This window comes from Malania oleifera, chromosome 13 (assembly GCF_029873635.1).
Source record: "Malania oleifera isolate guangnan ecotype guangnan chromosome 13, ASM2987363v1, whole genome shotgun sequence".
Lineage (NCBI taxonomy): Eukaryota > Viridiplantae > Streptophyta > Magnoliopsida > Santalales > Ximeniaceae > Malania > Malania oleifera.
In genome coordinates, this window is record NC_080429.1 from 12,869,862 (window position 1) to 12,896,802 (window position 26,941).

General features: G+C 36.9%; 2 protein-coding genes across 10 annotated transcripts; one reads left to right on the top strand and one right to left on the bottom strand.

Annotated features, from left to right (window-relative positions):
* The first annotated feature begins 422 nt into the window (after positions 1–422).
* On the top strand, positions 423–26,846 carry LOC131145486 (protein FAR1-RELATED SEQUENCE 5-like). 9 transcript variants are annotated; one of them, XM_058094586.1, is made up of 8 exons: positions 423–732; positions 20,079–22,455; positions 22,563–22,715; positions 22,792–22,851; positions 22,967–23,242; positions 23,409–23,629; positions 23,779–24,667; positions 26,345–26,846. In XM_058094586.1, exons 2-5 carry the CDS (start codon positions 20,083–20,085, stop codon positions 23,063–23,065), a joined length of 2,685 nt encoding a protein of 894 aa, XP_057950569.1. In that variant the 5' UTR covers positions 423–732; positions 20,079–20,082; the 3' UTR covers positions 23,066–23,242; positions 23,409–23,629; positions 23,779–24,667; positions 26,345–26,846. The 9 variants fall into 9 exon arrangements, with proteins under 9 accessions (XP_057950569.1, XP_057950568.1, XP_057950564.1 ...); XM_058094585.1 differs by having other exon boundaries at positions 433–732; positions 20,075–22,455; XM_058094581.1 differs by having other exon boundaries at positions 450–732; positions 20,075–22,455; positions 24,375–24,667.
* Positions 26,328–26,615, bottom strand: LOC131145488 (protein MEN-8-like). The gene has a single exon (XM_058094591.1). It carries the CDS (start codon positions 26,613–26,615, stop codon positions 26,328–26,330), a length of 288 nt encoding a protein of 95 aa, XP_057950574.1.
* Positions 26,847–26,941: the final 95 nt, after the last annotated feature.

Consider the following 26,941-nt stretch of genomic DNA (forward strand, 5'->3'; position numbering starts at 1 on the left):
ATGAGACAGATTTATAGTTGACATGGGGGACATCCACTTATATTTTATGACAATGATATGTACTTTATTTAATATATTTTAAAAATTGTTTTGCTAATTGTTTTACCTCAAAGCAATTTTTTTTTAGTATCAAATTTTAGATATGTTAGTCAGAACAAGTACCAATATGCATGCCCCATGAAGTTCCTTCATAATAAAACAAAATAATAAAAAATGAAAATTTCAATGAATTAAATAATACCGTGTAAATTAATATAATTAACATTTATAATATTTTTTTTATTTTGTTAAAACTTAAAAGTGTAGTGTTAAAAATACATTTACTATATATATTTGGTATTTACAAATAAAATAAAATTTAATCTATCACTGAAATTTTTTCACATTCTTCATTAAAATTCATTATATCACTCTTACCATGTGTGTAAGCTCATACCAAGAATAATAATAAAAGAAAAGCCCTAGTTCCTGTACGACTGCATGCTAATTGCATTTTCGGATGAACTTCCTTCCTCCGGAAAGTTTTTTCTTCTTACTAAATATGCCCCTCCACTTGTCTGAAATGACACCAACCTTTGTTTGCTGATCCCCCTAAAATTTCAGTGCCTCCATTGCCAGATGCTGAGAGATTCTTCAAAACAGGGAAAAGAAGCTGCTAATGTTAAAAGCTCTTTGACGAGGTCCTACTCTTCAATAACTGTTTGTTTCACCGTTCTCGCAATCGAGCTCAAGGTTCTCTCTTTCTCTCTCTCTCTCTCTCTCACACACACACACACACACAGATGATCAGGTTGAATTAGGGTTTGTACATGTCTGTACTGTAAAAACATTCAAATTTTCAAGCGCAGCTATGATATCAGAGCACGGTAGTATTAGCACGCATTTTCATTGGGCCTTGTATTTTCTGAGTTTAAGTTGTGGCCCAGTCTATGAACACACTTGGGTTAAAAAAATTACATTTAATGTATCTTCTTAATTTAGAATATTTATGTGCTAAATTCTGATAAATATGTGATTTTTAAATATTTATAACCCAATACGTAGCACCCTTTAAAAAAAAAACTTGCTGGGCCATGTTTACAAGCTTATGAGTTGTCTTAAATTCTGATGAGGAAGACCTTGGGTTTGTAAATATATGAACTAGCACGTTTAAAATGCTAAAATTAAATGTTGGGGTTTTGTGTTGGTCATGGAAAAAGAAATGCTTTATGTTCTTTAGTTGTTTTTATAGATGCTATTTTGGTAATTCGCCCGTTCCATACTTCAAACAGAATGTGTTGTTAGAGTGTCAAGACGTAAAGATAAATTAATACACAATGGCTGGAGATTTCATGTATTTGTAGTATGTTTATTTTATGATGTAATCATTCTAAATGGACATTAGGAATAAAAAGAACAACAACAACAACAACTACAATAACAACCAAACTTTAAGTCCCACTAGGTGAGGTTGGCTACATGACTCTTTTTCTATCAATCTGCACGATCTTGGGCAATTTCCTTAGATAGACAGAGGGCTGTTAAATCCTTAGTCACTATCTCATTCAAAGTTACTATATCTATTTCTCCCCCTTTTACTACCACTAATATTAACAAGCTCATTCCTTCTCATTGATGCACAAATTGGCTTACGTAGCATGTGCATCCCAACTTTCCCTCCTTTTCTTATATTCTACTAATGCTATGCCTACCTTACCACAAATGTATTTAGAGTTATACTACTCATCCACCTAATTCTCATTTTCAGCAACTTCTGCTTTTTGGATTTGTTGTTTTTTAGTTGCCCAACATTTTGATTCATGTAGCATGGCTAGTCTTATAGCCATCCTAGATTTTTCTATTAATTTGAAGGGTATTCTATGATCAAACAACATGCTTGAAGTACTTTTCCATTTTACCCAACCTCTATATATCGCATCTTCTTCAATTTCTCCTTCAACTAGAATAATAGATCCAATGTATCAAGATCAATTTGTGCTATTAATTTCTAGTGTAATCATTTCTCCAAAACTCCTCCTGATATGACACTGGGAATGAAATAAGTAAAAATTCTACTAGACATGGACCCTTAGTGATGTAGGATGAGAAACAGGTATTTAAATGGCTCATTTCGACCCAATTTGGGGGCCTATGTTCAAGAATAGAGTCAATGATGAATGGTATATTGGGTTCTAAATCCAAACATGTTTAGTTAGTTGGTTGTTTAATTATGTGTGTTTAGTTTGCTTGTATTAGATTAAATATGTTGGGAGCTTGTTTGTAGTATTTGTGTATTCTAATGCTATGTTTATAATGTAATGTAGCTATAGGTGTATATGTGTATTTTCATGTGTTTAGAGGCTTTCTTATAAATAGAAGCCATGTTGTAGGCAGTTGTTGTTGAATGTGAAATTGGAATTGAACACGTGTTTCCACCTCCTCTCTCCTCTCTTCCCTTTCCTTCCTTCCTTCCTTCCTCTCTTCAATTTCTTCTTATTTCTTCCATGGCTGCAGACTGTTGATGCTGCCCCTGCATCATTTGGTATCAAAGCCCAACCAAGATCTCATTCTTCCATTTCATTTCCCCCATTTTCCTTTTCACTCTTCTTCTTCAACTTCTCTCTTCCTCTCTGCTGCTTCTTCTTCATGTCCCTTGTTCTTTCTTCTTCTTGTCTTCTCCTCTCTTTGTTTCTCTTCCTTCATTTATTTCTAATTCATCTTTGCCCTGAAATTTCAGTATATATAAAAAAATAGAGAAACAATTCTGAACTTTTCAAAAAATTTCAGTCATGTCCCATTTTTTTGAACACTCCTTCCCTTGAAGCTTTTCTCAACTCATTCCACACCATCACAAATAGAACCTCCCAAAACTCTAGCCCCTAAAATTTCATCACCTTTCTGCCACTGGTGAAGCCCCAAGCTCTGGCCAAACATCTCTGGCTGACGGCTCTTTGAAACCCTAAGCTCCTATGCTTTTCTCATCACACCACCAACACCATTGTGCTTCCTATTCCTCGATCTCCCTTTGCCCCAAAAACTATTGCCCAAGGTAATACATTTTGATTTCGGCTAAAACTTTGAAGCTCTAAAAATATGGAAACTTTGATGAAAAATTTTGATTTCGATGTCAATTTTGATTTGAAGAAATGTTGGAAAAATTAGTAGTAAAACATGGAATCCTTTTATGAAACTTTAGAAATGGTTAATAGACATAATAATATAAGTTTTGAGACTAATATATTACTAACTAAATACATCTATGTCGTGTATGAGGTGCTATAGTTATAATATAATGTGTATTAAACAAATTTGTAAGATAATTGTGTTAAACATATTCGTTTAATATAAATGAAATTCATTAATCGATTAAATATTATTTATTATACAAATCAAGATAATTTAGACATGAATGGTTAAATAAAACCTTGTTGTACGGTAAATTTTTCATGTAATTTAAAAGGCCATTCTAATAGTATTTTGTTTCAATAAAAGAATAACATGAATTAAGAGATAATTTCACTTTATATTTGTTATATTACCACTTTGCCTAGAAGCTTAAGCTATTAGGTTGTGGGCCAACAATGTATATCAAGCTTTAACAGCGTATAAATATCACATTTGAATTCCAAGGAAATTTCATTCTATAGTTAAAATTTGAAGAAGTTTTGCTAAAATTTTGAAATTTCGATTAATTTCAGTGGAGATTACGTAAGACAGAAAATTATTGCTATTTTGATTTTGAGGGGGATAGAAAATGGAAATTTTGACAATTTCGTGGAAATTTAGGATCATGTCATCGCTGCAAAGTCGCCACTGGTGACACATGTGGCTCACACATTGGTGATGCGCGTGAGAAAAGTTGCCGGAGCCCCTTGCAATTGCTTCCTTAGAAATTGTCTTCAACCATGATATTTTGGGTTTCTCCCATGATATTTTCATCTGCGGCATGATATTTTGATTGTGGATCTTCTTTCTTGCAAGCAAGTGTGATAATTTGCTATAAAAAGTGAGAAATTGTTGCTTCCAGCATTGGAAATCAGGTTCTGTTGCTACATTTGTGAGTTTTCTAAGTTAATTCATTTCATTCCTAGGTGATACTCAAGAACAATCGAAATAATTGAGAGTGAAGTTGTGGTTTGCATGAATAATTGAGGCTTGTTCTCAAATCAATTATGAATCATTGTTGATATATAATTGCATCATGATGACCAATTTTGGATTGGCTGCAAAGGTGGAATTGTTACTCAGTAGGGTACAAGACATATAAAATGCCTTGGAGACTATTATCAATGCTTTGAATAGGCTAACAATCGAAGTTGTAGCCTTAGGTAAAAGGCTCATGGAATTTCCTACCAAGCAAGATGGTGGAATAGTTGCTGTCCCTCATACTTTTGAGTTGTTTGAAGGCCAAAATAATCATTTGAGCAAGGGAACTAAACTAGAAGTCTCAGGTTTTAATGGCAGTGGTTCTCCTGATGAATTTGATGATTAGGTGTATTCTTTGAAGTATTAATGTTCGATGGTATGACATGAATGAGGCTAGAAAGTTGCACTTGCCTGAATCAAAATTGATGGGAATGACTCAAATTTGGTGGATTAAACAACAAAGATCTTTAAAAGAAGGAGATTTGGTGTAATTACAATGTGGGTTGAGATGAAGCGAGCCATATTGGAGCAATTTGTACCTCCCAATTATTAGCCGTATGTTCATCTGCAACTCTTTGATTTGAAGCAAGAAGAAAAGAAAGTTACAGAGTACACTAGGAGATTCTATCATTTGGCTATTTGTGCTGACATAAAATGGAAAGAGGATGTAATGATAGTTTTGTACAGAAAAGGGTTGAAACCATTTATTGCCTCCAAACTTGCTGCATGTTGTCTCATTACAGTTGGGGATGCAGTACAAGTTGCTTTTTAGATTGAGGAGGATATGCAACATAATCCTCCTAGAGCTACATCAACCCTCCGATTTGAGAAGAATATGAGTGCAATTTTATGGGAGAAGATAATTGAATTCAGACTAATACCCCTTGGAAGACTCCCAAGCATTCTAGAACAACTTCTAAGAGCCAACCATTACTTAAATGCTTTAAATGTCAAGGTTTTGGGCATTGAGCTGCACGGTGTCCTAACCAAGTGATGGCTGTTGTGGAAAAAGAAGATGATGATGATGATGGCACTCAAGTAGTTGAAGTTGAAGCAGAAATCCCAAATGACTTAGATGATGATGCAATGTGAAAATCTGTTTACTGCTTCAACATATGCTCTCTTCCCACAAGTTGAAGAAAAAGAAATTTGGAGGCAGGCCAACATCTTCCAAACTTTGGTGATATACCAAAAGCAACTTTGTACTTTGATTATTGATCCTGATAGTTGCATAAATTAGTTTCTGAAGAAACTATGAAGTTCAATTTTGCAGTTGAGATTCACCCCGAACCATACAAAATTGCTTAGGTGAATAACACCAACTTGAAGGTCCATGATTGTTGCTTACTTACCTTCAAGATTGGTTCCATTGTGGAGACAGTGCAATGTGATATCGTTCCTCTCAAAATTTGTAATATCCTTTTAGGCCAACCATGGTTATTTGATAGGAAGGTGGAGCATGATGGTCATGAAAAATTCTTATTCCCTCTCAATTGACCACAAGAAGTATAAATTGATGCCGTCTTGAACTCTCCCAATCACCAAGTTAAAGCGTATTTCCAGTTCTTTCTTTTGAAATGAGATGATTCTATTCATGGTGATGGATGTCCTAGTACTTTCCCTAACTCAACGGAGTTGAGTTCTTTTCGGGAGGAGGGAATTGATGTTGGAAGAGAAGTGGGTATTTAGATGGATCAATTTGACCCAATTTGGAGGCGTATGTCTAAGAATAGAGTCAATGGTTTATTGGGTCCTAAAGACCCAAATGTGTTTAATTAGTTGTTTAATTATGTGTGTTTAGTTTTCTTGTATTAGGATTAAGTATGTTGGGGGCTTGTTGGTAGTGTTTGTGTAGTCTAGGGGTTTGTTTGTGGTGTAATGTAGTTATAAGGGTTTATGGGTAATTTCATGTGTTTCGAGGCTTTCTATAAATAGTGTGTGAAAGCCATGTTGTAGCAGTTGCTATTGAATTTGAAATTGTAATTGAACGTGGTGCTTCACCTTGTATCTCCTCTCTCCTCTCTTTCCCTTCCTCTCTTCAATTTCTTCTTATTTCTCCCATGGCTGCAGGCCACTGACGCTACCCCTGCATCACTTTGACTATAATCAACACACTAGTTGGCTAGTTGCTGCTGTTTCTGTGGTTGTCTTCTTCATTATCATCAATTTTATTTGTTAATATAGTGGATCTAGTACCCCTCCCATGGTGAAAAAAAATAGAACACAATCTGCTCAAATGTGCCACTTTCAAAAAAAAGAAAAGAAAAAAAGAGTTACTTCTTACGTGTCCACTAGCAATTTTAACATCTCTATGAAAAAGCGGGACCAATGTTTTCAAACATGACGGTTTGTGGCGTGGTGTTTTTGCCCTTATAAGGTGAGGCATAATTTTTTAAATAAAAATAAATTACATGTATTTCTTAGAACTAAGAAAATTACAAATAAAATTTTAAAAATCAAATATAATTTTTAAGTACTTGTTGCTATTAAAAAAAATACTTACATAAATCAGTGAAGATACTTATATGTCATTACAAAGGTCAAATTATTTTCATGATCTAAGACGCAACTCTCAATTATTTTGTAAAAGTTGAGGCTCGAGAGTTCTAGAGATCAACTTATATTAGGGGCTTTATTTTTATTTTTATTTTTTGTTATTTTAAATATATAAATGCATGGTTTAACTATTTTCTAGCCAAATCTAACTTTAGATTCACACGTCCAAAATGTGTAACAGTGTAACAGCATAAGCCTCACCTAAAAAGGTGCAAAAGTCATGCCTTTTGTACACACACATGCATAACCCTTAAAGTATACTGTGTTGGCCTTTTTGGGATTTGGTATTCTAGACTAAACCTCAAGGTGTTTTGTTCATGTCTTGTGTTGAGGCAAGCCTGGATTGAGCCTTTTAAAACATTGAGTGGGATTGTGAATTGAATTTAGCCTGAACTGGAGCATGGGTGAGCTTGAGCTAACCTAGCTCAACCTGAATTTATATGACCCAAACTATTTTAATTTTTATTTATTATATGTATACACAGAATATTTAGTATGTTGTTTTAAAATTAGTAAATATTGATAATTAATATATAGTTAAGATCCTAATCAAATTCGTAAGATTGTGAGTTTTGTTCTTACTATATCTACAATTTACTTTAAATTGGGCTTTAGAAATTGTTGAGATTTTGATTACAATGAATGACCTAACTTGAAGATATGTCTTTCCCTCTGTTTATAATACAAATTAAATACATTCTAATGACAATAATACCCTTACAGACTCTCACTAATTAACATATGTTTATACTTAATAATAATACTAAAGGACATAAATAACCTCTAACACTCCCCCTCAAGCTGGAGCATAAATGTCATATGCTCGTAGTTTGTTACAAATAAATTTAACTTAAGCACCCCAAAGCTTTGGTAAACAAATCAGCAAGCTGCATATCATACTTCACATAAGCAGCAGTAATGAGCTTCTGCACAAGCTTCTTCCAAACTAAGTGGCAATCAACTTCAACGTGCTTTGTCCACTCATGAAAGACTGGGTTGGAGGCAATATGAAGGGCAGCGTGATTATCACACATCAACTTCATAACTTGAGAATGTGAAAAACCCAATTCTTCCAACATGTTCTTCAACCAGACAAGTTCACAAGCAGTGTGAGCCATAGCTCTATATTCTGATTCAACACTTGACCTAACCACCATAGTTTGTTTCTTACTCTTCCAAGAAACCAAATTACCACCAACCAAGATACAATACCCAGTTGTGGATCTTTGGTCGGAAGGCAACCCAGCCCAATCTACATTTGTAAATCCATGGATATGAGTGTGACCTTGATCATAATATAAAAGACCTCTCTAAGGTGCACCTTTAAGATATCTCAAGATGTGAATTACTGCATCCCAATGACTTGTCCTCGGAGAATCTAGAAATTGACTCACAACACTTGTTGCAAAAGATATATTCGGCCAAGTGACTCTGTCATAATTCAATTTTCCAACAAGTGTCCGTTATTGTCCAGGATTAGGTAGCAAATCACCCATATTTAGCACTTACTTGCTGTTAGGATCCATGGGTGTATCAACTAGTTTAGATCCCATTAGTTCAGTTTCATCCAACAGATCAAGAACATACTTCCTCTATAAAAATAGTTCCCATACAAGATTTAGATACTTATATATCCAAGAAGTATTTCATGGTCCCAAATCTTTGGTTTGAAACTTAGTCTGTAGAAAAAGTTTGAGACTCTGAATACCTTTATCATCATCACCTATAATAACAATATCATCCACATAAACGACAAGAAGGATCCTACCCGATGAAGTATGATGATGAAACATAGAATGATCCACTGCACACCATCGAAGACCAACTCAAGTACTACAACACTGAAATGACCAGACCATGCTTTGGAAGACTGTTTTAAACCATATAGGGCCTTCTTGAGCCTACCACCCTGAATTTGATTGTATCCCCATCATCAAGTCATTAAAGGATCCACCTCCCACCAAAGATTTGAGTATATCCCCCCCCCCCCCCCATCTACTAGAAGAAAAACATACAAATTTTTGGGAAAAAATTTTTCTATGTCTTATACTAATAAAATAAAATAAGTTATCATTTGCAAAAATGCAAGATAAGGTTGCATACTATAGACCCATTGTGGTCCGCCCCTTCCCCGGCCCCGCTTACGCGGTAGCTTTGTGCACCAGGCTGCCCTTTAAGTTATTATTTGCATCTCATTTTCAAATAGTTATAGATAAACAATACATTTAGAAGTAGGAATAAAAGAATGAAAATTCTATATTTATACATACACTACCTATATAGAAATTGGGCTACATATTGGGAATAATGCTTTTTTATATATTTGGGTAGGATTTGGTCAACTGTAGTAGTATTCTAGGTAGCATAGTTTTAGCGTGGGAAAATACACTCACCATATATGTCCATAAACTTGCCTCTAGTCACAAAATCTTTCTTAACTATTTCCCCTAGTCTATGTAGCACTACAAAGAAAAAGGACATGTGGAGTTTTTATTTTTTATTTTTATTTATTTTTTCCCCTAGTCAAGTAGAGGCGGTTTAAACTGCCGCTAAAAGATCTATTGGCGTTTGTAGAAATCACCTCAAAAGCGTCGCGGTAGACTCAAAAGCGTCGAGGTAGACACTGTCTCTACTGTGTAAGGGTAGTTTGAGGGAGCATTGAGGTAGACCCGTTCTAGTAGAGACAGTTATGGTATGAATTTAGAGGCGATAAAGCCTGCCTCCTCTAATGTCAAGATCATTCCCATTATCCTAGTTTTCTCAACGATTCTAATGACTAAGCCTTACTCCCCCTGAGCAACAAACCTCGGTGGTTGCTTCATATAGACCTCCTCCTCAAGGTCACCATGCAAGAAGGCATTCTTCACATCTAACTGATGCAGAGGCTAGTGACAAGTAGTAGCCACTAATGCAAGTTTGGTGAGTGGAGAAAAAGTGTCAGAATAATCCAAACCATACACCTGAGTATACCTTTTAGCAACAAGACAGACTTTTAGACGAGCCACAAAACCATTAGGGTTGACTTTTACAGTGCAAACCCAACAACAACCAATCACAAACTTGTCAGGAGGAAGAGATACCATGTCCCAAGTGCCATTGTCTTGTAAAGTATTCATCTCTACAACCATAGCATTCCTCCACATAGAGTGGGCTGAGGCTTCTGAAACAGATTTAGGAAGGGTAGTAGATAGTAACAAAACAATAATAAGATGGTGCTAAGAAGTCATAACAAACATAGTTGGAAATGGTATGTTGAGTACATGTGTGTTTACCTTTTTGAATAACAATGGAAGGATTGACATCATAGGAAATATGATCATCAAATAAGAAAACCAAAGTCGTGGTAGTAGAAGCTAGAGGGGACTCTCTTCCTTGGAGCCATTGTCATGAATACACTTACAAATTAGGACAATGAAGACGATGAGAAAGACTTGAACTACATGGAGACTCAAATGGTTGGTTTGGCAAGGACAACAAATTAGAATTTGGAATATTAGGCAGAGGAAAAGACTCATTGAGCTTAGAAGCACTTAGGGACTGGGCGTAGTAAGGTGTAGACTCAAAGAAGGTAACATTGGAGGAAACAAAGAAGCGATGCAGCACAGGACTATAACAATGATATCCCTTTTGAGTATATGAGTAGCCCAGAAAGACACATTTTATAGCACAAGGATCAAACTTATCCACCCTAGGAGTTAGTTGATGAAAAGAGGACACACACCCGAAGATACGAGGAGGGCAAGAGAATAAAGGTGAATTAGGAAAGAGAATGGAATAGGGAATTTTACCACTAAGATCAAAAGGTGGCATCCTATTGATCTGATAGCATGTAGTAAGTACTCCATCACTTCAAAACACTTTAGGTACATGCATTTGATAAAGTAAGGTGCGAGTGATTTCAGGATATGTCTATTTTCCCTCTATGCAACCCCATTTTATTGAGGAGTGTGGGCACAGGATGATTGATGGATGATACCAAATAGAGTCATATAAGTAGTGAACTGTGATCTAAAATACTCTTTAGCATTATCACTTCGAAGTATTTGAATTGGCAAACCAAATAGTCTTTATTTCAAGAATAAAAGACACAAAATGCATGAAATAACTCAAAAAGATCTTTTATTAAATATAGCCAAGTCATTCTTGAATAATCATCCACAAGGGTTACAAAGTACCAGAAACCCAACTTGGACACAATCTACTAGGACCCCAAACATTAGAATGAACTAACATGAAAGGGCTTGCAGCCCGTTTATTGACTTAGGAAGCGAAAGGGACATGATGGTGCTCTACCAACTGACAAGACTCGCAATCAAGAGTAGACACATAACTCAAATTAGGAACTAGATGTTTGAACTTTTCTAGTGAGGGATTACCAAGACGATAATGGATTTGGAGAGGTGTGGCAATAGCAGTGTAGATGGTAGAAGGAGATGGTGGCTCCAAAGTGATAAAGTTGACTAGCTTCACACTCTCCATCAATCGTCTTCCTCATCTTCAAATCTTGAATAACCACATAATCAGGGAAGAATGTCATTGAACAATTCATGGATATAGTAATCTTGCTAATAGACATAAGATTGAAAGAAAATTTGGGAATATACAATTTGAATGAAGAGAAATAGAAAAAGTATTTACAGTCCCAATTACCTAGACTGTAGTGGTGGATCTATCAACAAGAGTAACACAAAGTAAATTTGTAGGATATTGAAGAGTGGAGAAGAAGTTAGGTATACCTATGATATAATTAGTGGCAGCGGAGTCTATGACCCAAGGACTAGGATGAGAAGTATTAGATGACATGCATGCTATGGATTACCTATTTGGGCTAGTGATGCGATGGGAAGAGAAGCTTGTTGTGACGTTTGATACTCTTGGAACTTGGAATTGTCTTCTTCTGACATGGATACAATACATTGCCCCCTACTTAGCCCCAAAGGTGTGGAGTCGATGGTGGCTCTATTGGCTGCCTCCAAAGGTGTGAAGTTGGTGGTGGCTGCATTGGTAACACGTGAAGGTCTACCATGAAAATACCAACACTGCTCAATAGTATGATTACTCCATCCACAATGAGTACACTTGCGAGGAGTGCTTCTACCTCGTTTGTCTCTACCACCAAGACCACTTGAACCACCCCAATAACTTTTGCGGTTGTTTTCTAGAGAACTAGAATCACCCTGTGTAGAAAAGGCTGTCCTCTCAGAGCCAGAAGCTAAAGCAGGAGAATGTGTGCTAAACAAATGATGTCAGCTTGGCACTACTAAGTATCTGGGACAGAACTGCCTCAAACTCGAGTCTCAAGCTTGCTAGAACTGAAGGATTGTCATCTGCTCCCTTTGCTTTTACATCTCACGAGTTATAGGTTGCACAACATTAAGCTCCTCATGATTACGCTTCAGCTCTCCGAAATAATCTGCAATGCTCTTATCTCCTTGTTGTAACTGAAAGTACTCCTGGGATAAATCATACATATGTGTAATGATACTAGAGTATAGAAGCTTGGCATACTCCCGAATCTCCTTGCACATATCTAGATGCATACACTCTGTGCAATCTGTGGCTTGATTGAATTCCATAAGAGAAAAACAATCAAGGCATCTTCTTGAATCCACACTTCTTTTCTCTTCTCATCAGTAGGATCATATTGGATGAAGTGGCTAGATTTTCCTAATCCTGCTAAATAACAACTTTAGATCATTGAACATAATTCTTTCCACCCAATTTTTGAGTCGTTATCTATGGTAGCGATGTAGGAAACATATTTTGGGATTCATAGACTCCATCCCAATACTCCAAACTTGCAGCCACGCCAATGTCAAGCAAGAAGAACAATCAAAACTAATCGGGACACTCACAAACTATGTGAAGCACCGACACAGCCGGTCAACCACGGATGAGGTGAACGACTCACCTACTGATATAGCACTGCCACAGCCTCACAACTTGACTTATGAACACAACCACTGCTCTTAAGAAACTCACAAAGAAGCCTCTACAAACACCGAACAGAAATTAATGGATTACCGTGAGTGCATGGTCGAAAAAGGTTTGATTTTGAGCAAAAAACATGTCCAACAGCTTGATAATGTTGTTTAGAGAAGGAATCAGAAGATGGCAGAGGGAAAAAGAAAAGGTGGCCGGAAACTCTCTCACATGCTGGTGGTGGGGTTGGCACTGCTGGCAGTTGGTCGGTGCATGGCGGTGCATGGGGCCTTTTCCAGCAATGGGGTTTTGTAGGGGTAGGCTTCGGAGGGTTCTGTTTTTGGCTATATGGTTGGTTTTGTCAAATAATGAAGGGTAGAGGTGGACCTGAAAAGGGCAGCGACGGGGATGTGTTTTCCGGCGACAGCTGAGTATTATATGGTTTAGGTTGGATCACGCTCTGATACCATGTTGAGATTTTGATTAAAATGAATGACCTAACTTGAAGATAGGTCTCTCCCTCTACATATAATAAAAATTGAATACATTCTAATTAACACTCTTAATAATAATAATACAGACATAAATAACTTCTAACAGAAATAATTTTACTTAATTATAGGCCTGATATATTCTTAATGGCCTGAACTCATTTGAAAACAATGGGCTGAGCTTGAGTTTGAACTTTTCTTATAAGTGAATGGAATCAAGAGTTGCACTTCAGCATTAGGTAGTCTCATGAAATGCCTATATAGATGTAAGGTGTTAACATGTAATTATCCTAGCCAAGAGAGGCTCCTTATACTACATGGTTATTTCATTTTCTAAGGCTTGCACAATATTATGTTGACTATTTTCTTAAAAAATGCTGAATCAGAACCCATGTAATAGACATGGTTTTAGCAATACTTCATTTTTTTTTCTAATGCAGAGTCCAGCATATCTGCAGTGAATATACTAGTATAAAAAGGAACTTGTTTTGATCTCTCACATGCGAACTTCCAAATTCTATCCCCATCCAAGCATAAATTTTTTTTTTACATATTGAGACCAAAGAGTGAAAGCACTTGTGATGGAGATTTCAATATCTGCTTAAAATTTGTTACGGATGAAACTGCTCCCACAACTCTTTACTCAGACTCAGATTCCACAAGCCCATAACCCTCTCAACTGTGTATTCTCTTATCTTTCAATGTGAGAAAGCTGTCCATGAACTTAAGAAAGTAAATAAGTTGGGGAAAACAGGAGAAAAGGAAGAAAGAAAATAGCTAAGAGCTTTGGTTTCTTGTCAAGAGAGTGTGTACAAAAATTAACAAAATTAATAAAACGGTTGGTGGAAGCAGTCTGTTCTGATGTGATTGGTCCAATTTTTGCAGAACACCGACACTATTTGCTTCGTTGGAGTCCTATTTTGTGCTTGTTGGAGAGCTTTCATTGGTTAGGAAAACAAGACACGAGTAGAAACATGATTGAAACTCTCAGGATGAGATTCTAAATGACTTTTCACAGAAGAGTATTTTCTTTCGGCATTGTTGTAAATCTAAAACAGATTGAAGAAACAAAGAAGAAAAAATTGCACTTAAGGTTAGAGATGAAGAGAAGAAGAGAAGAAGAAAAACCAATCAGCAGTTTTCCTGGAGCCTTACGTACAGCTTCAGGTCTGCCCTCTTATATATTAATAAGAATAAGAAGTATCTAAGGACAAGAATACCCCCACTCACATTATTATTACATTAACATATTTTTTTCTAACACCCCCCCTGAGTTGGAGGTGTATAAATGTCACCTAACCCAACTTGTTACAACCTTAGACAAGGTGGGCTTAAAAAAAGGCTTTGTGAAATATCACCTAATTAATTAATGATTTCATAAATGGAGTCCTTACTACCTTCTTCAACACAACATCCCTCACAAAATGACAATCAACTTCAATATGCTTTGTCCTTTTATGAAATACTGGATTGCTAGCGATATAAATGGCGGCTTGATTATCAAGAAACATATCTAGTCGCTTCGTTACCAAGAATCCTATCCTTGACATTAGAGACTTTAGCCTTATTTATAAGCTGACTCCGTATGGGCCATAGCTCAGTATTCTACTTCAGCACTACATCTTGCTATTGTAGTTTGTTTCTTGCTAGGCCAAGTAACAAGATTACCTCCACAAACGTACAATATCTAGTTGTAGACCTCCGATCATCAACAAGACCAACCTAATCTGCGTCATATATCCATGATCTTACAATTTTATTACATTTATATATCAAACTTTTGTCAGGAGAACCTTTGAGATCCTGCAAAATCCTACAATTCTACAATCAACATCCCAATGTGGTTGTTTGGGATTTTCCATAAACTGACTCACCACTCCTATGCAAAAGATATGCCAGGTCTAGTGACAGTCAAGTAGATCAACATGCCAGATAATTGCTTATATCAACGTTTGTCTTCAAAGTCTGATTTGACATCCCTAGACAACTTCATGTTAGGATCCATGATATCAATCAGTTTAGCTCCTAACAAACAACCCTTTCTACATCGTACAGGCTCAACCCTTTCTACATCGTACAGGCTCAATACCGAGAAACTAGCACAGAGTACTTGAAATTTAGCTTGAAGCCACTGTTTAACATCTGCAATCCCGCTTTGGTCACTGCCAACAATGATGATATCATCAACGTAAACCACTAGAAGTACAGTGTCTCCTTTTTGCAAACGAGGATCGAATTATCAAAGTAGCACTTGATAAAGCCAAATATAGAGACCATTGTACTAAACTTGTCAAACTAGGTTTGAGGTGATTGCTTGAGACCATAAATGGCCTTATGCAACCGTCATATTTTACCATCCTCTCTTCCTCTAAGCAACATACCCAGGAGGTTGCTTCATGGTTGCCTCCTTTTGCAAATCTCCATACAAAAAGGCATTCTTCACATCATAAGGGACAATCAAAATTAATTGCCAACAAGATCTATATGCAAGCAGAATTTAGTCGAGCAATAGGAGAAAAGGTCTCAATGTTATCAATACCATATGTTTGGTTGTACCCCTTAGTAACCAATTGATCCTTAATACACTTGTTAGGAAGATATTTGATGGTGTAAACCCAATGACACCTAACAATCCTTACTAGGAGGAAGATCCACCGAGTCCCATGTCCCATGAGTGGTCAAGGCATCAGTTTCTACATCCATTGCGTGCTTCCACCTAGGGTTACCAAGGGCTTCATGCGATGAAGGGATAGAAAAGAGGAAACAAACAAGGAAAAGAATGCATAAGACTAGGAAGGTGAAGAACTGAAACATAATGAGGCAATAGGATAAGCAACTAAAGACTGGTGAGTGCATGTTCAAGTACCCTTCCAGTAAGCAATGGGTAAATCTAGTCACTATGAGATGGATCTCCAGAACTAGAAGTTGAAACAGCAATGGGTATAACTGGTTGCTGTATGGTGTAGTGATGCCTGTGCTTGTTTTCATTGTTCATAAACCCTTAATTGTTTCTTTTGGTCAATACTTGCTGGGTTTGGAAGAGTAGAAGATTTCTAAAGAGGGATAAAAATTAAAATAGTAGGAACAAACAAGAGAATCAACACATGAGGAAGATCATATATCCTTGATGGACTCAAAATAAATTCATCCAAGCAGGACTTTGTACTACAAAAAGGTGACATTTTGCACTAACATATTTCCTGCGAGTGTAGGGATCATAACATTTATAAACTTTTTGAGTTCTCAAATACTCGACAAGGACACATTTAATAGCACAAGAAGAGAACATGTCCTATCTAGTGTGTGGAACACAAACAAAACATGTGCACCCGGAGACACAAGGCACATTAGAAAATATGATATTTCTGAGTACATGATGGAGAAGGGAATTCCTAGAATACTGGAGGGCATCCTGTTGAGCAAAAAACGGTAAGAAAAACATTAGTCCAAAAGGTTCTAGGAACGTGCATGCGAAGGAGTAGAGACTGTGCTACGCCAAATAAATGTCTATTTTATTTTAGCCACTCCATTTCTCAAAGGAGTATGGATGTATGATGTTTGATGAATAATCTCTTTGGCAAGAAAAAAGACTGAAGCTCATTTTGGACAAATTCAGGTGCATCATCAGACCAAAAAATTTGAATACCAATTCCAAATTGAGTTTTTATTTCTTGGTAGAATTGAATAAACACATTAAAAAATTTAGACATGTCTTTTTACAAAGATCCAGGTCACATGCGAACATTCATCTGCGAAGGACACAAAATGTTGACCACCAGTCAAATTTCTGATCCTACATGGACTCCAAAATATTTGAATGAATAAGAGAAAACAATGATTTACTATGAGATTTGATTATAAATGGAAAAGATGTCCTAGTGTGCTTTCTTGATTGACACGTAGAATACTCAAAACAAAAATAGACTTGAACATGGGAAAAACTTGTAGGTTTTGAAGAAATGGATGACCTAATCTAGTGTGCCACTGATTAAGAGAAATGCGATAATTAGAAACTGAGGAAGTGGTATGACTAGATCTGCCACCTCCATCAAAATAGTACAATTTGTCCTTCTCAAGTCCTCCCACCAATCCTCTTATTCGTCTAGAGATCATAAATAAAACAATGAGAAGAAAAACAATTATTATGAGATTTAGTTAATTGACTAAGCCCCCATTTGGGACATCTTAAAAAAAATTTCAGTATTTCTTCAGTTCAGCACTTATTATCAATATTCATTAAATTATGCATTTTTTATGAAAAGCAATTATATGCAAGTGGTTCGAATGATTCCTAAGCACCTTTTCAAAAAAGTACTTATTTCAAGTACTTGTGTCAATAAGTAGTGTTTGATTTACATTTTTAATTAGCACTTACTTCAAAAATTACTTTTCCAAACTATTTTTTTAAAGGAAAATAAGTGTTTTTTTGAGAAAAAATATATATATTTTTTGAAAAAAGTACTTATCTGAAAAAGTACTTATAATAAGTATAACCCAAACTACTTTTAGATAAGTACTTTTTACAGAAACTTAATTCTCTATAAGTGGTTCCGAACAGTCCCTAACTGTTAACAGGTTCAAGGGAAATTTAGGCACATATAACACAAAGGAAAGAGGCGTAGAAGGAAATGGAAGAATATCGGCAAAACCAGAAACCAGTGTAATTGAACCACAAGCAAGAGTAACCTTCAAGTGTAAAGTAGCGAGTTTCGAGGATTGAAATAAATTAGGACTATCTGTCATGAGGAGGCACTAGAATCAATAACTTAGGGTGGAGAGGATGAAAAGGCAGGAGCCCTAGCAGTACTTGAATGGGCCACAATAGCATTAGATGTGGAAGACTAAGTTTGGAGTTGTTGAACTATGCAGACAAGATTGTTATCCTCCTCTTGGGATACAGTATATGTACTCAACTCCCCAATGGAATTTCCAGGTGCACTTGAAGTTTAAGGAATCCTTGGCAAGAGACTTATTGGCTCAAATTGGTTTCCTATGGAGATCCCAACAGTGATCAACAATATGGTTTTCCTCACCACAATGTGTGCAAATGTGAGAACTGTCATGACAAACACGTCGTCTTGATAAACTACTTCTATTATGACTACTTTCCAAATCCCTTTCCATGGTTGAAGGCAGTGCTAACCAGGGCTGAACTATCATGGGAAGAAGCTTGAGAAGAAGACTGAGAGCCATCTTTGGTGATACGATGGATTGTAGCTTATGCATCATTACTAGATGGTATGGATTCACTGACAAGAATCTGATTGTGGATGTGTTGAAGCTCAAGACTCAACCCAGACAAAAACTTGGTGGTTGAAAACTCTGCTTTCTGCATTTTAATCATCTCATCATCGGAGCCAACTGGTTGATAGTTGTTGAGTTCCTCCCATATACCCTTTGAAGTGCTATAGTACTTGCTGATGGACCTTCTTGCTCATATTTGACGAACTTCTCATATAGGTCAAAAACATGAGTTTGGTTTGAGAAGCTTTCACGAATATCATCCTATATGGCCTTGGGTGTTCTATGAAACATTATGTTCGCAACAAGTCGTGGCTCCATGCCTATCCCATTACCACACAAGCAATATGCCATTCTCTTTCATCCAATCCTCAAAATCCTTGGAATCTAGAGATAGAGGAGAATGCAACAAAGACATGGACTCTCCTTTCATGTTAATATACACACGCATTGTTGAAACCACAATGGGTATTTGGAGGATCCAACCAATTTGATGGCTGTGAACTGTATGTTAACAGTATCAGCTGAAGCTCTCTCTGTAGAGGACATCAAGGCCGCCCCCCAGATACTAAAATTAGCACACACCAGTATCAAGAATGGATAACACAGAAACTTTGCAAATTCAAGCAGCAGACACTGGCACAGAACAGCACTCACACACAGGCATAGAAGAGCATTCATACACAGGCAGTCAGGCACAGAACTGAAGTTACAGTATCCTAGGAGGAATCACAGACAAATAGTCTCACATTCATCCTGTCAAAGTTGTCTTTGAGCACACAGAGTATAGAAAACCAAACTTCGACCACACAGTACAGGCAGACCACAATGAAGCATTCCTGACACTTAAAACAGCAGTGCTGACACTCTACAACCAACCTAGCAGCAGCTAGAAGCAATACATGGACATGAAAACTGCAATTACAATTACAGCTCCATAACAGTATCATCATTGTACCAGCAGTCTGCATGAAACAGTAGGGTTCTGTCTTTACATAAGTGAACTACCACAATCTGGACAACACCCACAAGAGTGGCTCATGGCTGAGAGGAGAAGGATGCTGAGGGGAGAAGGATGAGAAACCCTAAATGACTCTCAAACCAGAAAGAAAAAAACTATACTTTATGGGTTGGAAAAGGAGAGAAAAGAAGAGGAAAGAAGGGCTGTAACTACATCAGATTGATCAGTTTTAGAGAAAATGCTCTGATACCATGTTGTAAATCTGAAATATATTGAAGAATCAAATAAGAAAATGTAGCACTTAGGGTTAGAGATGAAGAGAAGAGAGAAGAAGGAAAAACCAGTCGGCAGTTTTCCTGGAGCCTGAGTACAGATGCAGGTCTGCCCTCTTATAATAAGAATTAAAAAAAATTTAAGGACAAAAATACCCTCATCCACACAGCCTAATCACTAAAATAATATTTTCTTTTAACAATTGAACTATAATTGAGCATATGTTTCCTCATTATGTCCCTACCCAGTTAACTACTTACATACATACATACATACATACATATATATATATATATAGAGAGAGAGAGAGAGAGAGAGAGAGAGAGAGAGAGAGAGATTCTGATAAAGTCTTAAGAAAAAAGAGCTGATCCTTCAACTCTGTTACTGTGTGTGTGTGTGTGTGTGTGTGAGTGTGAATGCTTCAGTGTGCCAATTATTGGATGTGCGATTATTAACTCTTTTTTTCTGCTTATACAATGTCTTATTCATTTCTTCACCATACAAGGAAGATAGATGGATGGGAATGGTGATGATCTATACAGCCCTCATGAAGACGGTATGGAAAATGGCCTTCAAACATCAAATAAGTTGGACTTGAACCTGGAGCAAGAATCTCGTAGCCCAAAAGTTGCTAGTGTTGATGCAATGCAGTCAAGTTTTTCATCAAAAGATGAAGCTGGTATAGATGGAGTCCTAAAAATTGGTATGGATTTTGAATCGGATGAACATGCATACCGTTTTTACAACAAATATGCTGGATTGATAGGCTTTAGTGTTCGAAAAGACTGGGTAAATAGAAGTAAGGTACATGGTCAGGTGGTATCAAGAAAGTTCACATGTTCCAAAGAAGGTTACCGGCGTAAAGACAAACGAGATGTTAATGTGAAGAAACATCGAAAGGAAACAAGAACCGGTTGCTTGGCACATATGATCATCACTCGTCAACCTGACAGCAAATATCGAATAACTCATTTTGAAGCAAAACATAATCATGAGTTTATGAAGCCCAGTAATGCTTTGCCATCACAAAATAATTTAATTCTTGCTCAAGGTGTTGAAGTTGACTCCACAAATAATTGTGGAAGGCAATCAAAGTTGACTTTTGAAATGATGGGTAGACGATTTGGAGATTTGGAGAATCTTTATTGTCCTTCCATAGATCATGAAAGTAATCTGCAATCTGAGCGGACAAGAGACATAAAGCAAGGAGAAGCAGGATGCTTGCTGCATTATTTTCAAAGGCAGCACTTTGAAAATCCATTGTTCTTTTATGCTACTCAACTTGACGTAGATGATAAGGTAACCAACGTATTTTGGGCTGATGATAATATGGTAGGGGACTATGATCATTTTGGTGATGTTGTTTGTGTGGACACAAGTTGCAGATCTAACAAAGATTTTCGGCCATTTGTACAGTTTGTAGGAGTGAATCACCATAAAGAAGTAGTGATATTTGGTGCTGCTCTTTTGTATGATGAAACAGTTGAATCTCTTAAGTGGCTATTTCGAACTTTCGTTGAGGCAATGTCTGGAAAGAAGCCAAAGGCTATTCTAACTGATCAAGATGCAGCAATAGTTGAGGCAATTGCTTCAGTGTTACCAGAAACAGACCACCGTGTTTGTGTATGGCAAATGTATCAGAATGCTCTTAAACACCTGAGTCATGTGGTGAAGGATATTACTTCTTTTGCTAAAGATTTTAGGAGTTGCATTTATGATCATGAGGATGAGGAGGATTTTGTCCATGCCTGGGAAGCGATGTTGGACAAATTTGGCCTTCAGCAAAATGAGTGGTTAAGATGGATGTTTAGAGAGAGAGAGAAGTGGGGTGTGGTATATGGCAGAAATACATTTTTTGTTAATGTAGAAGGTATGCATCTTGTTGAGAGTTTATCTAATAACTTGAGAGATTATCTAAAATCTGACATAGATATGCTAGAATTTTTCAAGCAGTTCGAAAGAGCGGTTGATGAGCAACGCTGCAAAGAATTAGAAGCTAGCTTTGACATGAGCAGATGTATGCCTAAATTAATGGCAAATGTGGTTTTGTTAAAACATGCAAGTGATTTTTACACGCCAAAGGCATTTGAAGTATTTCAGAAAGAATATGAGAGGTGTTTGAATGTTGTTGTTAACAAGTGCAATGAGAATAGTTTGTCATTCGAGTATAAAGCTAACAAATTTGGGAAATCTCGAGAACAAGTTGTTATATTTAATTCTTCAGATAATACGGTTTCTTGTAATTGTATGAAGTTTGAGTCTGTTGGGGTTCTTTGTAGCCATGCTCTAAAAGTGCTTGATCATAGGAATATAAAGGTGATCCCATCCCAATACATATTAAAGAGATGGATGAAAGATGCAAGGGTTGAAAGTGCAAGAGATTCTAGTGGGTGCACCGTCCAAGAAAACCATAAGTTGGTTGCTACAAGACGTTACAAAAATTTGTGCCACAGCATACTTAAAATATCAGCCAGGGCTTCTCAATCAGAGCAGGCATTTCAATTTGCTATGACGAGACTTGATGAACTGATTTGTGGGGTGGAAAAAATCTTGAATATGGAACCGTCTGAAGAAGCCCAAGCCATCACTTCAAGTAGCACAGGTGCAAATGCTTATGAAAGTGAACATGGAGAGATTTTTCTGGATAGAAATGCAATTGAAGCTCAAGAGGACACCCACCAGGTGACAGAAGCAAGAGAAAAGGAGCTTGTTGTCCCTCATAAAGGTCAACCAAGAAACTGTACTGAAAAAAGATCCAAGATAAAAGGATTTCAGGATGTACAACCACCTGCTTCAAATACCTCTGTTTCATGTTCCCCACCCACTTCATGTTCCCCACCAGCATACATTCCATCTGAGACGCCAACACCAAATTCTGTTACACAGGTGATGCTTTGATTACCAAAAATGAAGTTTATTACACATTGCATTTATATTGTTGCTGTCATTCTGCGAACATACTTATTTTTGTTTCTTACATATGCATTACTCAGGATCTATTCAATTTTGAAGCAAATCAGGTTGTTCAGTGCATGTTCCAACCACCTAATCTAGTCATGGACCAACATTCCCATCCTAACATGTATTCATCTCCAGATATCTTCTCTAACCAGCATAATCCTCCCAGCCAACCTCAGTTACTGCAGGTAATAATTTATTTAAAATTTTACTTCTTGATGTATGGGAATATTGTGTACATGCCATTTAATGCATTGTGTACAGGAATCTTTAATCCGTACTACATTTCAGGAATCTGTTCCAAACAGCACTCAATTGAGGCAGGTAATAAGCAATGAAGCTATAATGAATATACTAGCATTATTGATAATTTTGTTTTTAGAAGAAAAAACCTTTCTTTTTCAGCTGATAAGTTTGGTTTCTAACATTGGATTTGTAGGCAATGGAACTTGATGTCCAACTTCCACATTCATCTTCATTCTTGCATTATGATCAGAGATACAGAGCTTCAGATACTCGATACTTTGGGTCTAAGTAGAATGGGCACGACTTGTGATTCGTTGCTTATTAACTGTATTTGTTCTGTAGAGTGTGTCAAATGCTTGGATGTCAGGATATAATCAGAAAATAAGATACTGAGGCATCTTCAGCAATTGCATTTTTATGCATTTCCAAGGATGTAAAGGCAGTTAATGCACCGTACAATGCAATCATTGTATGGGTTCTCATTTATTTCCCTTTTTTTTTTTTTCCCTTTGTTATTTCCATTTTTTTTTTCTTTTTTTTTCTTATTTTTGTTTCTTTCCATTTTTTTTCTTATGTTTGGATAGTGTATCTTGAGGTAGGATTTCATCAAAGTATTAAAATACCTCATTTTTCAGTTTGTCTAGTCTCAAAAGAAAATTTACAAGATCTCCACGACATCTCTAGAGGTTTTGCACCCATTCAAATTCCCTCGACAAATGGCATCAAAAGAGGTGTCATTTAATTTGCCAAATCTGTCCATTGGTTCCATTCTCTCCCCGCCCCACCACCACCACCACCACCACCACCACCACCACCACCACCACAATGATCAAGCATGCAAAGGCAGCCATTCTCTGTAAGATCTCTCTCTCTCTCTCTCTCTCTCTCTCTCTCACACACACACACACACACACACGCACCACATTTTTGGGAATTTTCTGCTAGGATTTGTTAAACTCAGAATGTTTCACATGCAATTGAGTATGGGTTTGTTAAATTGTGAAGGATCAGGGGGTTTTGCTGCTTGATACTGAAATTTTTGAAATATCTGGATTGAGAATTTCAATGGGGGAAGAATTAGTTCTTGCCAATGCAACCTAGAACCAAATGAACACCGAGAGGCTCCAAAAGCTTTAATGTATCTCTGTTGTGTGCGATACCAAGATAAAAACAGCTGCCATTGCATGTAATGGCATAATCTGCCAGAGTGAAGGGGCCATTGCATCCATGGACTTGAGCTGATTACACCACCTTAGCCTGCATCGCTTGCCAGTGACTTTTTACCTTTCTTATATTTGTTGCCTTCTAATCATCGAAGTTTATGACCACGTCCATGCATTTGAGCTTTGAGACCTTGAAAAGGGCCCTGTCTTCCCTTCCATTTGAGAGCACGTGCATTTAAACTCTCTCCTCTCTCTCCCTCTCTCCCCAAACTGTATTATGATGTTAGGATTTATAAATCCTCTATTAAGCATCCAAACAGATGATCTATAAATAAATGGATTGTGAAAGTCCCTGTTTTGGAGATTCCTCTCACTTAAAAGTTTCCATTTTTCTTGTTGGCAATTTTAAATGCGTTTTTATATGCTGATGATTTGTAGTGAGGAAATGTTACTGGTGCTGTTCTGATTGTTGATAAGGTGAAAGTACTCGGCTTGCGACAGTGCAGCAGGTTCATATGGACCAAGCACTAGTTATACCAAGAAACGTGGCTGAACTAGTATGAGATGCAGAAACACATGATGCGGGCAAGAGAGCAGGCCCATTATATATGCAGGAAATTTTCACCAATGCTTCAAGTTCAGACCCCAGTACAATTCAGTGTTCTATGGCATTTTCCGAAGAAGATTGATCGGCTGGAAGAGGGTTAGGTTCTACTAACAGTCCACTCCAAGTAAGTGAACCATTGGCCTGACTAATATTTCTTGTAGATCAATTGTCTTAAATGTTATTTGTTTCCTGGGCATCTTAAGAATGAAGAAACCATTATTTTTTTGCCCCAATTTCTGGGAGACTACTTTTTCTTTATCAAGCAAAACCCTCTATTTTCCTAAGAAAATATTTTCAAATTTATACATTTTTTAGGACGGCCAATTATGAGCATGGTCCTCCTGCCTAGATGTTGCAATTACGCAACCCGGATGGAATGGGCTCAAATCTCTCTTTGAAAACTTATCCATCTTTGCTTTCAATTTATGTAAATTTAAATAGAATGTAATATAAAATTATATCGTGTTCTCAGTATATTTGTATATTCAAATTCTAGTCATAAAATTCATGTTCCTCAAAATAATATAATATTATGGAGCATAAATTTTAAATCTTGGATTTAAATGCATTTAAATACTATTTTATATTATATTTTATTCAAATTCAATATAAATTTAAATCTAAAACTATCCAAAGGATTAAAGTTCAATTGTTTTTTGAATGTAAATAATTGGAGACGGCGCAAAGCCTCCACCATTGAAGTCCCAAGTTTAATCCTCGGATGTTCTCCTGGACCTCTCTCTCTCTCTCTGTATATGTATAATAGCCTTGCAAGAAACTAAAAATTAGCAGAATTAATTCATAATATGATTTTATTTAATAACGAAATTAACTTATATAACGATCGCCGGGGGGGGGGGGGGGGGGGGGGGGGGGGGGGGGGGGTGATGTCTTAGCCTGTTCCCAGGATCAGAGCCTAGCAATTACATTAAAGCTGGTAGCTGCATTCTGCTAAATATCTATATGATCTCAACCTAGACCATATAACATTTGCCCAGTTAAAAAAAAAAAAAAAAAAGTGAAAAAACAAACTGACTATGGCTCTGAATATTATTCATTGATCCTTCAACCGATTCACTGACCTATATCTGTCAATTACAGAGAACAGAAAAAAAAAAAAAATAGTTATCATATTCAACCATTGTAAATATAAAGATAAAAATAACAACTCCTTCCAATGCTTGATGCATTTGAAAAATACAATTCATAGAGTTAAATTTGGAAATTTATGCTTTCAAATATAGTATCAACATTTTGATGCACGTTTGAGTATGAGGTTTAAATCATACTCTTATGTAGATGGATGGACATAGAAAAAATTATGCCGCATTAAATTTGAAAATTTACACGTAAGTGTTACAATGTAAGTCCCTAAAGTATGGGAAATTGTAAAAAGGATGGGCCTATGTACATTCATTAATTTTAAAGTGGAATCTATTTGCAATAAGTGTATAATTTATGAATTAGGTATAAGGAGGAAGTCCATTCTTCTAAAGTATAATCGATTCAATACCCCTACATTTTATATGTGATAATTTCATCCTTAAAATTTCATATTTTACTTATTTCAGCTCCTGTTTCATAGATCTACTCAAAGTTGAAATTGAAACTTAAAGAATGAAATTATCACAGTTTAATCTGTAAGGTGTGAAGTGTAATTTAGTAAAATTTCAGACTTCATCATAATTGAGCCATTCATTTTTCTTTTAACTAGATTGGTTTTTCGAGTTGACGTCAAATTGTATCCAAACCAAGTTGACATCAAATCGAGCAAACCCGAAAAACTAACCACAGGAGACAGGCTGCAGGTTGCAGGCAGAAGGAAGGCGGGAAGCAATCCTGAGAGTGTTGCAAATGCAGTCACGTTCCACCCCTTGGAGGGCGCCGCAGCACTCGGCACTCGGCACCGTGTTGGGTGCACCGGGCACCACAAACGGCGCGCACACGTTCAGCGCGGTCAGCTCGTTGGCGCAGGCCTGCAACTGTGCCTGAACCACCGCGGTCCGGGCCACGAGCACCGTGACCAACAGAAGCAGCACCGCAGCTCTGGAGCTCAGAGAAACTGCTGCCATGGCCAAGCCTAGTGGTTGCAATTTGATTTTTTGTTATTTCCTATGTTGCAGTACTGCTTAGGGTATATGCATGTGTGTTCAATATTTATAGTGGTAGGGGCAATGTGGTGAAGTGGGTAAGGGAGAATTTGAGCATGAGTGACCTAACTTGGGGACTTTGGCTCATCACGTTTGTATTGGCACGTCAAATGCATGTTAATTGGTTGCTGCACGTAGAACTTTTCTCTTGAATGGGAAATTGAATGAAGCCAAGACCTAGTTTTCTTTTTTCTCTCAAAACAAAAAACTCATTGGCGCCAAGCGTGAAGAAATGCTAGACGTTTGGT